This window comes from Polypterus senegalus, chromosome 10 (genome assembly GCF_016835505.1).
Source record: "Polypterus senegalus isolate Bchr_013 chromosome 10, ASM1683550v1, whole genome shotgun sequence".
NCBI lineage: Eukaryota > Metazoa > Chordata > Cladistia > Polypteriformes > Polypteridae > Polypterus > Polypterus senegalus.
The window spans coordinates 179949691-179961197 of NC_053163.1; the positions used below are offsets into that span (position 1 = coordinate 179949691).

An 11507-nucleotide genomic window follows, 5' to 3' on the forward strand; every position below is an offset into this window, starting at 1 on the left:
TACTACTGGTCCGGCCACCGATCCCAATGCCACTCTTTGTTCACTAAAAGTTCCGTTACTTTTACATTGTGGCACTGCTCACCCGTCTGACTCTCTCATCAACGCTCTCTAGTTCCAGGAGGGCTGCAGTAGGTGCAGGTTTTCATTCTAACCCTTTTCTCAATTAGTGACCTGTTTCTGCTGCTAATTAACTTCTTGTGAATTAATTTTCATTGACTTATTTTTAAGGTTTGTTCCCCTGAATTTCTTCATCATTCCACTGAATTGTTTCATTTCACTCCTCAAGTGGCACCCACACAGAAATGAAATATGAAGTGAGTTGAGCCAACAGAAGACCAGCTAAGTCAACTAACCAAATTCACTCCAACCAGTTGCTTAATTAGGTGCCAATTCTCTTTGTTAATTAAACTCGTTCTTTAATTCCATGGTTTAATCGCTCCTCTCGTGGTGCAATGGCAGACATTTCTGAGATTTTTGATTTTCTCTTTTCTAAGAACTTTGGAGATCTGAGCAGATCAGCATTCCTGTGGCCTTCATCTCTCCTTATTCTCACTCAGATATTGTTATCTGGATGGACACTGCAGTTTTCTAGTCGTGTTTTGGTTAATTTTTGTATCTCATTGTTAGGAAGCTAAGGAAAAAAACAATTAAGGGATCTGAGTCTTCAAAAGCAAGTCAAATAAAATGAATTCAAAAGAAGTTAATTAGCAGCAAAACCAGGTCACCAATTAAGAAAAGGGTTAGAATGAAAACCTGCAGCCATGGTGCTCCTCCAAGACTCGGCTCTAATTATTCCTTCCTCGCTTCATATTTTTCCCCTCCTGGACCCCTTCTCTCTCACCCCCCTGGCAACAACTGCAACCAGGATGGCATCAGCCTCTTGCCAGAAATCTTAAACCCCATACCCCCCAAATCTCTGGAAGTCTTTAGCCAGCTTTGTATAAAGCACTCAGCGCTGATCCATTAACAGGTCATCCAGTTTCATGATCAGCAAGCGGTGTCTGCTGCTGGTTAGGTGGTTAGGGACGAACAACATGGGGACCTTTTAATACATACAGCCGAGCTTCTCCAGCCTTTTAGTTGTGTGGTTAAGGAAGCAGCACATCATCATCATCAGTATTGTGGGGCTCATTCCTATTTTTTTCATAACAGGAATGAATGAGGAAGGAGAGCAGCATTTCAAAAATAAACAAGGTAATCATTTCAGTGCTCGATAAGAACGCTCAGCCAGACGAGGCGAATAAGCAGAGCGTTCACATCAGCTCAGAGCCTGAATACAAGTGTGCCTTTGATCGCCGACATTCACAAACCTGGAGGTTTACAAAAGAACACAAGGCAACCTCTGATCACAAGCTGGAGGGCAGCAAGGACTGGCACTCGGCAGAGACCTACGCTAACTGGCACTTCTGACTTAAAATCTACTCGAGTGGGCTTCGTCTTTGTGCAGTTGGTCAAACTGGCATGAGCCTTTCTTTTCAAGTATTAAAGGTGCCATGTATTACGTAGAGCGAGCAGGTCTGTGCTTTTTCACAAGTTTATTTGAAGTAAACGATGAAGAGACTGGAACTGGGATAGTGGAGCGGATTCCACATAAAAAGACGTAACAGCCAGCAACCTCTGCTGTCCGAAGTGACGCTCGGTACTCACCTGACGTCTGCACAACTGACCACCAGAGCACAGCTAGAGAAACACATTTTAATAACATTCAAGTGCTGCAGAACACCACGACAAATAAAATCCAGTAAACTCGGAGTCTGTCTTCTTTTCTCAAGGAAAAAAACAAAATTTAACAGAATGAACATAAAATATATTTACAAACAGCCGCCATTAAAATAAGAGACAGACCTCCAATGTTACACAGGTGAACACCACCTCTGAAGTCACGCTGCTTTAACACTCTCTACTGACACAAGACAACATACAAAAAAAAAAAAAACATCAGACAAAAGAAATTCTGTAGTAAAATACAAAATAATCCGCTGGCAATTCCTGACAAGTGCTGCTGTAAACGTTTGATCTTCGGGTGGTCCTACAGGTGGGTGTGTGCAATAAAGGAGGCCAACACGAGTCCAGCAGTCACAGTCACTCCAACCACCAGCCACTTCTTGAAATACTCGGCTGATGCATGTCGTCCATAGATCCTGACAAAGGTATCCTGGGAGAATGAAGAGGAAAAAAAACAAGAACAAAATGTGATTTCAGCAACAAGTCGATACGGAGTAGCACTTAAGAAGCAAGGACTGAAACCAGCATGTTGAGAGGTTTACATCACACCATCTGCCAGATCCACACGCAGGCAAGTAACCTGCACAGCTCACCACAAACCTTCCTCGGGGCTGTCCGTTTGTCTGTCCAGGATTTTAAATCACCTGAAGCTCACAAACCTACTGACCTGACATATACCACGTGACGTCTACTGTCTACTTTCGGGGTGATGATTGACCTCCAACGTTATTCCTCTTTTTATTTTACCGTAGAACCGACTCTCGGCCGTGGCCAGCAGGGCGGCAGTTTGGCACATGGGCGCCGTTCTCATCCTTACCACCTTCGCCGTCACTTCCCCTACCTCTTCATATCTTAAATCATTCCTGAGGCAGACTGAAGACTTAAGTGCCAGCTTAAGTGAAAAATTAAAGAAAACGTACCAAGTAAATGCAACACAAACACTGACTTAAATCAGTTTTAACGTGAAAAGATGCCAACAGAAGAAGAGAAGAATCGGGCCGCTAGGGAGGAGAGAAGAAGAGCAAACACGTCAACCTCTGAGGAAACGAATGCTAAACGTACTGAGGAAGAGGATGAAAACTATAAGTCAAGCAGATTCGCTGCATGTTATCGTGCAGTGCGCCATACTGGTATTAAGTATTACTTGTTCTATGCCAGAGTTATTAGCCGACTACTTTATCTATCATTTTTTGACAATTCTGGAGCCATAAATCAGCAGAATTAAAGCAGTACCTTTAACCAAGCTAAATACCACAGAGGCTGGAAGTAAAACAGAACTGGGAAAAAAACAAAAAATCAGAGGGCACTGCAGAGCAAACAATCTGCCATCGCAATGCCACAGTCAGTCTTTATTAACAGAAACAGGGCTAAGATCTGCCATCGCAATGCCACAGTCAGTCTTTATTAACAGAAACAGGGCTAAGATCTGCCATCGCAATGCCACAGTCAGTCTTTATTAACAGAAACAGGGCTAAGATCTGCCATCGCAATGCCACAGTCATTCTTTATTAACAGAAACAGGGCTAAGATCTGCCATCGCAATGCCACAGTCAGTCTTTATTAACAGAAACAGGGCTAAGATCTGCCATCGCAATGCCACAGTCAGTCTTTATTAAGTGTTTTTAAACACTTTCAGCGAGAACACCGGCCTCATGCAGGTATGTAACAATGTTTGGTTCATAAATATCTTGCCGCACACAAATAAAAACAGCCTTGTTATTTAGTCTTCATGCAAGGCGTTTATAGTTAAACATAAAATCTTCAAATAATCAGAAGTCAAATGTAATACACAGAGAATGAACCACCAGTCTTCAAGGACTCCGCAGCTCACAAACACATTCTTTTGGTTTAACGCTTCAATCCTTGGAGGTTCAGTTGACTTAGAAGCACTTGTGTGGCCACTATAGACTGCACTGACCCCAAAGTCTCCATCATTTTCATATTTATGGACAAACAACTATATACTTTAAACAGCACTTCATGTAGAGGAAGTATTGAAGACAAAATAATGGGCTTATCAAAATCCAATCTTTATCAGACAACGCAAGTGAAATTTATTGCAAGAATAAAACACTGCACTCTAAAAATTAATCACATCAATGGGATGCTTTCTCTACAGATTAAATTTAAAACTGGAACAGAATGAAACTCGAAGTGCTATGAGCAGAAGCACAAATTAAAAAAATAAGATGTGGTCACCGGCACTGTGTCTCTTCAGATAATCGCTGGTTTGACTTTGTGTTGCTCATGGAGTCCCGATTGAGGCACATGACCTGCACTGTGAGGGAGCGTCACGTACGCCACTACGGCCATGTGGCACAATTCCCCCGAGGGTGATCGGGCTCGGAAGATCCTCATTGTTGGGGACCAAGTGGGTGGACCAGGCCAAGGGGATGCCCACGTTAACACCTGGCTGCGGCAGATAGAGGGTCATTTCTGGAGAGTGGGACTGGACCGCATGTCTGCCTGGGGGGTTGCCAACCAGGATCTCAAGTGGTTTCGTCATGGGGTGGGTGCGGCAGCGTGCTATACCAGTACATGCTCCCCAACCTGACCGGACTACACTTTTTCTTTTTCTCCATGTGAGCATATACAGCATTTAACATTTTCCCTTTCAATAAATAAATATGCATGCATTTGCCAAGTCTACAAACGCAAAGTTTAATATATTCATAAAGGCCTGCCAATCTAGAACTCGTCTATTTTCCAACACCTATTCAGTTTAGGGTGATGTTTAGTGGGCTCCTATCCTGGAGGCACTGGGTGCAAGGCAGGAAGTAAGTTGCCAGTCACACTCAATCTCAAGTTTATTCGCAATTTTGATTTGACCACCGGATTACCTTTCATGTCTTTGGAATGTGGAAACCAAAGCAGGATACCCAGAGGAAAAACTACACACACACAGTAAGGATGTACAAAAAAAATCACACATGTAGTCCCTGACACTGACAGGACCCCGGAGGTGCAAGGTGGCAATGTTTACTACTGTACCAGCCACGAAAAATAGTCTTCCTAGAAATTCAGAAAGTGAATTATGTTCCCTGCTTCTCTTTCTTACTTCTTACAAACAACACTGCAAGTGAAATCACTTCCAAAGCATTAGGTAAGGCAGACTACGAAATTTGGTGGGTTGGCGCCCTGCCCGGGGTTTGTTTCCTGCCTCGTGCCCAGTGTTGGCTGGGATTGGCTCCAGCAGACCCCCGTGACCCTGTAGTTAGGATATAGCGGGTTGGATAATGGATGGACTATGAAATTTTCATCATAAATTCACAACTAAATTCTTGAGTTTTCTCAAAAAAGTTATTCTAAAACCGGTGCAAAACAAAACAGATTTATTGTCTAACTTCCTGCTGAAACTGGCATTTGTAATTAGTCCCCTTTAACACACTTTACACAAATAGCTATTCATCTCATTTTAAGATAGAAACTGTGGTCTTCACTGTAATCTGAATCATACACAAAACTTTCAGAAAATTAATTACCCATCCTCCATTACTCAGGATCCAGGGATCAAGGTTATTATCCAAGTAGGTGGTCATCCAGTCTGCTATATGTCTCACAAGAGGAACCATTTCCTTCTCCACACATTCAACACAGAGCGCACCACCGAATGAAAAGAGTGCCACTATGCGTCCCCAGTTCACTCCATCTCTGAAGAGTTCGCCAACAACCTCCTCGAAGCTCTGGTAAGCTGTAACAGGGGTGATATGTAGCTCTGAAGCAAGGTCATTGAAAGCAGCCCGGTACCTCAGCTCAAACTCGTCCCCTGAGCCACGAAGTGCCTCTTTTACTGCTTTAACTCCATTCGATGCTGGAGTGACTGGGAAGCTATTGAGTATTCCAGTCCCATTGACCTGTAATACGTCCAGTTCACTCTGGCTACTCAAAACATTTTTCTGTGATAATTTGTAGCTGATAAAATCTTCAACGAGCTCTCTGTTGCTGTAAGACATGTTTTATTATTCGATGTCTTGGGCAGCCTAGAAAAAAAGGAAAAAAAACACACAACATTTTTATAAGCTTAAAAAAAAAAAAGAGCAGGCAGAAATATTACAACCAGTTGAAGGTTTCAGCAGTACTAACTGGCAATACTTCAGTCTACGGTCCTTCCAGGCTGTGTCAGGCTAGCGTTTTCTTTAAATGTCACACCAGCACTCCAGCTCCTTACCTTTGCTCAAATCAGACGCCCTTTCTTTGACAGTCAATACATTGCTTCTAAGGCCTATCTGGGGTTCAAATGTCCTCATACAATACTTGTTCTTACCTCTGAAATTTTCAAAGAACATCATTTTCACACTTTTACCATTTTTATCTCGGAATACGTTTAACATATCATTTTAATTCAATTCAGGGCTACAGGGAGCTGGGCTTTTCCTGGCAGCAGCCTCAGAACAAACAAAGTGGGAACTCGATGGTACAGTCCACACACACACACACCAATACACATTTACAAAAGGCCAAACTGGAATTGTGAGGTAACCTTACCTGCATATCTACGTGAACATAGAGGGGAAAAACAAGTTCTTGTCCACTACTTTTATTTCCTCATCAATACTCTTTAAAGTGTCCTGTCTTGCTTTATTCCTTTCTTTTACGTTATGTGTTTTACAAAAAGTATTTGCCTCTTTTCTGGATGCTTAAATAACTAATGTTCACAATTTGAAAGTTCTTTATACTTCGTCCACACAGCATTCATTCTCACTTGTTCACATCAAGCTGTTTTATTCCCTTTTTGTTCCAGTTGTAACAATTCATCAATGCACTAGTTTTTAGTACACACCTTGTTTCATCAGACATACCCTATTTTATCTTATTTACATTCACTTTCTGCTTCCAACAAAAAAGTAGTTTTATATACTGTATTTTTCTTGTGTGGTAATACATCCAGTTTTAACACTACATCTGTGCAATTTATATTTTATATATATATATATATATATATATATATATATATATACATATATATATATATATATATATATATATATATACACATATATATATATATATATATACATACACATATATATATATATATACACATATACATATATATATACACATATACATATATACATACATATATATATACACACACACAACACACACATAAACAATAATCTGTTCAATGCTTGTATGGACTGGGTGTTAAGCAAGGTCGTGGGGTCCAGCGGCTGTGGGACATCTGTTGGAGAAGAAAGATTCACGGACCTTGACTTTGCCGACGATGCTGTGGTCTTCGTGGAGTCAATGGAGGCCCTGGTCGTGGCGCTCGAGAGGCTGAGTGAGGAGTCCGAGTCATTGTGAGGGAGCGTCAGTTACGGCACTACGGCCATGTGGCGCGTTTCCCCGAGGGTGATCCGGCTCGTAAGATCCTCATTGTTGGGGACCCGAGTGGCTGGACCAGGCCAAGGGGTCGCCTACGTAACACCTGGCTGCGGCAGACAGAGGGTGGGACTGGACTGCCTGTCTGCCTGCCTGCCTGGGGGGTTGCCAACCAGAACCCCGAGTTGTTTCGCCGTGTAATGGGTGCCGCACCGCACCAGTGCATGCTCCCCGACTTGACTTCAACACATTTGCACGAGCGCTTGCTTACTCCAATTGTCTTTTTGTTGATTGTTTAACAAAAATAACATCCTTATTTTCTTGTTGCTTATATAATTAGGTTTCACATTTTGAATGTTCTTTTTTTTTATGCCGAAGTTATACACATCATGGATGTGGACTTTTTCCCCTTTTCTCCCCAAAAGCTCTACTATTGCTTTATGATTTACACTCGTTATTAAAATCAAGCTGCATTTTTTTTCACTTTGTCCTGCCCTAACACTTCATCAATGCATTAATCTACTGTACTGTTTAAAACGTTGTACAATCAGAAATATGCCAATTGTTGTACCTCATTGCCATTTTTTTTAATTCAATCATGACGGTAGTTTCATATATGGCTTTAGTCTTGTTCATTATTAAAACATCTAACACCCTTTATTAACATTTTTTTTTAATTCAATCATAACGGTAGTTTCATATATGGCTTTCGTCTTGTCATTTATTACTACATCTAACGCTGAATACACAAGTATATGCAATAGTTACATAATAAACACCTTATTGTCACTGCGCAACACACTTTAACCCTCTTCACAAAACGACAATCTTATTCATCCACCTGCTTTCTGACGCACACTGACAGCAGAGAAGGAAGGGCCGAGCAGAACCCAACCCTGGAGGGCCGACCACTCGTCACAATCGGCCGTAAGCGGACATCGGTATTTGTAGAAGGGGAAGCCACGTGAAGAGCTCATCGTTCCAACTCCACTCTTTCTTTACTGAATTTAGTACTAGGGTGTTGTACCGTGTTAGCCATTATGAATGTAGAGAACAGCCGTGCAAAATGACACCTTTTATTGGCTATCCAAAAAGATTACAATCTGCAGGTTTTTGAGGCGACTTCTTCAGGCAAGATGTAAGGATTAGAAGGGGCCTCGAAAATGTGCATGTTGTAATCGTTTTAGTTGGCCAATAAAAGGTGTCACTATGCTTGGCTTTTCTCTATTGAATTTACAAAATTATCTGGTGATACCACCGATGAATCTTTAACTTACCTTCACAGTGGAGGACTCGCACCAAAGAACTTCACAAAAATCTTCTTGATCTTTCCTTCCAACCCTCACTGTTAAAAGTGATACGCCGCCTTTTCTCGCTGCCCAGGTAAACAAGAGGGCACCTTCCTGGTTAGTGGAGCGACACCGACTGAGTCCCTGACCCCCCGAGAGTGGTGGGCACTACCACTACACACTCCGCTCCCACTTGTTATGATCTTCCAGGTCACAATCACATCATAAGAACCTCCAATTCAACTACCCATAATGCACAGGATATTTGCATACCATCGTATATATGTTATCCCATCAGGACGCAACTGATCGGATAAGAGTGCACTATATACCTTAAAACATACTCCATACGATTAAAGCATTTGTTACATTATTAATTAATGCGATGTAAAGAAGAATCACAACCTTTAAACGTGTTGTCAGGCGATTTCAAACGTGTTCACGATCTTCCGTAGATGTGTTCGGGGAACTAGCGACACAACTCGTTTTAAGCAAAGCTGATGCTATGCAGACAATGTAGTAGGCTCGGGGCGTTATCACTTTATTAATCGTGAATGAACGGGTGCTGCGGCTAAACCACCGCCAGGACGAGCCGCATTTCCTTTTGCCGCCATGCCGGCCTTGCGCCTTCAAGTCCGCCTTCCCGCCAAAACGACAGCCGAATCGCCTAGCGCTAATAAAACAAAGTCAGGACATCGAAACAAAACGAAAAGGGAAAGCATGCGGCTACATACCGATATATGTGTCCCCTTCGAAATAAATAAAACAACCGCGTTTTCTTCCCAAAAGCAGCGAAGTCAAGTTCAGTTCCCGTCACGATTGCGAAAGGCTGGCACGCCGGAGTGGGTGAGCCGCAAACACGGAGAAGTCACGGAGAGCTCACGCACGAAGGCTCGCTGTGCTTGAAACGATCGGCGACAAACTTTCTAGCAGGAAAGGCGAACGACATTTCGTGTCACCGTGTCCCCGTACTGTTCAAACCACACCACAATGAGCGTAATCTTGCCCCGGATTATGCTTGACGTGGTCATGCATCACAATTTAATTTTTTAAAAAAAATGCTAAACTTGAGAATTCGAAAGAGTATTTCAAAAAGGACTGATATAAATTAAAGATAGCGTGACACATTGCTACACATTCTTATAAAAATAGCGACGGCAAATTTTACCAAGCTGCACGAACACCCTGACTGAAAATGACTGGAAAATTCCTAAACATGCCATTAATAATGATAAAGAACTCCTCACCGGGGTTGCCAGGTACTGTCATGTATTACAAAATGTGAGTTCTGTTGTGGAAATTTGATAACGTTTATTTAACAAATCCCAATCTTACAGGCCCTGAACTGCACATACTTGCCGTTCTCTCTTTCTCTCTCCTTCTCTCGTCCTGCTCCCAGCATCCCTTTTCCTGCTGCCTACGTCACACAGCAAACACTTAACGGAACAAAACAGCAATGCATACAAATTGTCTCAGGGAAATGTCTGTGGATTGCAGATGCTCTGTCACATACATGTGAAAAACTCCAAATTCAAATCCAGAAAGTTAACTTTGAGACCCCAGTTACTTAAACTTAATTAATTTTACCAATTTCTTTATTATTTAGATCTTTGTTGTTAACTTCGAAGCTACTTCTGTGAATGATACCAAAGCCTCTCATTCCAGGTTATTCATTGCAACAGAAATGTTTTCTAATAATGGGTCCGGCCAAAATGTCCTCTTTCATATTAACATTAGACAAACCCGGAAACATTTGGCCCAAATATATACAGTTGTGCTTGAAAGTTTATGAACCCTTTAGAATTTTCTATATTTCTGCATAAATATGACCTAAAACATCATCAGATTTTCACTCAAGTCCTAAAAGTAGATAAAGAGAAACCAGTTAAACAAATGAGACAAAAAAAAAAATACTTGGTCATTTATTTATTGAGGAAAATAATTGAATATTACATATTTGTGAGTGGGAAAAGTATGTGAACCTTTGCTTTCAGTATCTGGTGTGACCCCCTTTGCAGCAATAACTGTAACTAAACGTTTCTGGTAACTTTTGATCATTCCTGCACACCGGCTTGGAGGAATTTGAGCCCATTCCTCCGTACAGAACAGCTTCAACTCTGGGATGTTGGTGGGTTTCCTCACATGAACTGCTCGCTTCAGGTCCTTCCACAACATTTCGATTGGATTAAGGTCAGCACTTTGACTTTGCCATCCCTAAACATTCACTTTATTCTTCTTTAACAATTCTTTGGTAGAGCGTCTTGTGTGCTTAGGGTTGTTGTCTTGCTGCATGACCCACCTTCTCTTGAGATTCACTTCATAGACAGATGTCCTGACATTTTCCTTTAGATTTCTCCGATATAATTCAGAATTCATTGTTCCATCAATGAAGGCAAGCCGTCCTGGCCCTGATGCAGCAAAACAGGCCCAAACCATGATACTACCACCACCATGTTTCACAGATGGGATGAGGTTCTTATGCTTAATGCAGTGTTTTCCTTTCTCCAAACATAACGCTTTTCATTTAAACCAAAAAGTTCTATTTTGGTCTCATCCGTCCACAAAACATTCTTTCAATAGCCTTCTGGTTTGTCCACGTGATCTTTAGCAAACTGCAGACAAGCAGCAATGTTTTTCTTTGGAGAGCAGTGGCAGTGCCATGCACACCATTGTTGTTCAGTGTTCTCCTGATGGTGGACTCATGAACATGAACATTAGCCAATGTGAGAGAGGCCTTCAGTTGCTTAGAAGTTACCCTGGGGTCCTTTGTGACCTCGCCGACTATTACACGCCTTGCTCTTGGAGTGATCTTTGTTGGTCGACCACTCCTGGGGAGGGTAACAATGGTCTTGAATTTCCTCCATTTGTACACAATCTGTCTGACTGTGGATTGGTGGAGTCCAAACTCTTTAGAGATGGTTTTGGAACCTTTTCCAGCCTGATGAGCATCAACAACTCTTTTTGTGAGGTCCTCTGAAATCTCCTTTGTTCGTGCCATGATACACTTCCACAAACATGTGTTGTGAAGAGCAGACTTTGATAGATCCTGTTCTTTAAATAACACAGGGTGCCCACTCACACCTGATTGGCATCCCACTGATTGAAAACACCTGACTCGAATTTCACCTTCAAACTAACTGATAATCCTAGAGGTTCACAAATATGTAA

The 11507-nt window shown here is 41.9% G+C and overlaps 1 protein-coding gene across 3 annotated transcripts; it reads right to left on the bottom strand.

Moving 5' to 3' along the window:
* Positions 1-734: 734 nt before the first annotated feature.
* Positions 735-9765, bottom strand: LOC120538380 (bcl-2-like protein 1). 3 transcript variants are annotated; one of them, XM_039767872.1, is made up of 3 exons: positions 9695-9765; positions 5208-5705; positions 735-2155 (listed from the first exon to the last, which is right to left on the bottom strand). In XM_039767872.1, the coding sequence occupies exons 2-3, from the start codon at positions 5676-5678 to the stop codon at positions 2030-2032; spliced, it is 597 nt and encodes a 198-aa protein (XP_039623806.1). In that variant the 5' UTR covers positions 5679-5705; positions 9695-9765; the 3' UTR covers positions 735-2029. The 3 variants fall into 3 exon arrangements, with proteins under 3 accessions (XP_039623806.1, XP_039623807.1, XP_039623804.1); XM_039767873.1 differs by lacking the exon at positions 9695-9765 and adding an exon at positions 9587-9685; XM_039767870.1 differs by lacking the exon at positions 9695-9765 and adding an exon at positions 8328-8682.
* Between the last annotated feature and the right edge of the window lie 1742 nt (positions 9766-11507).

Coding starts and splice junctions, on each gene's coding strand:
- LOC120538380 (XM_039767872.1), bottom strand. CDS start 5,678: ATGTCTTACAGCAACAGAGAGCTCGTTGAAGATTTTATCAGCTACAAA. Junction 2,156..5,207: donor TCCTGAGTAATGGAGGATGG/GTAATTAATTTT, acceptor TCATTCTCCCAG/GATACCTTTGTCAGGATCTA.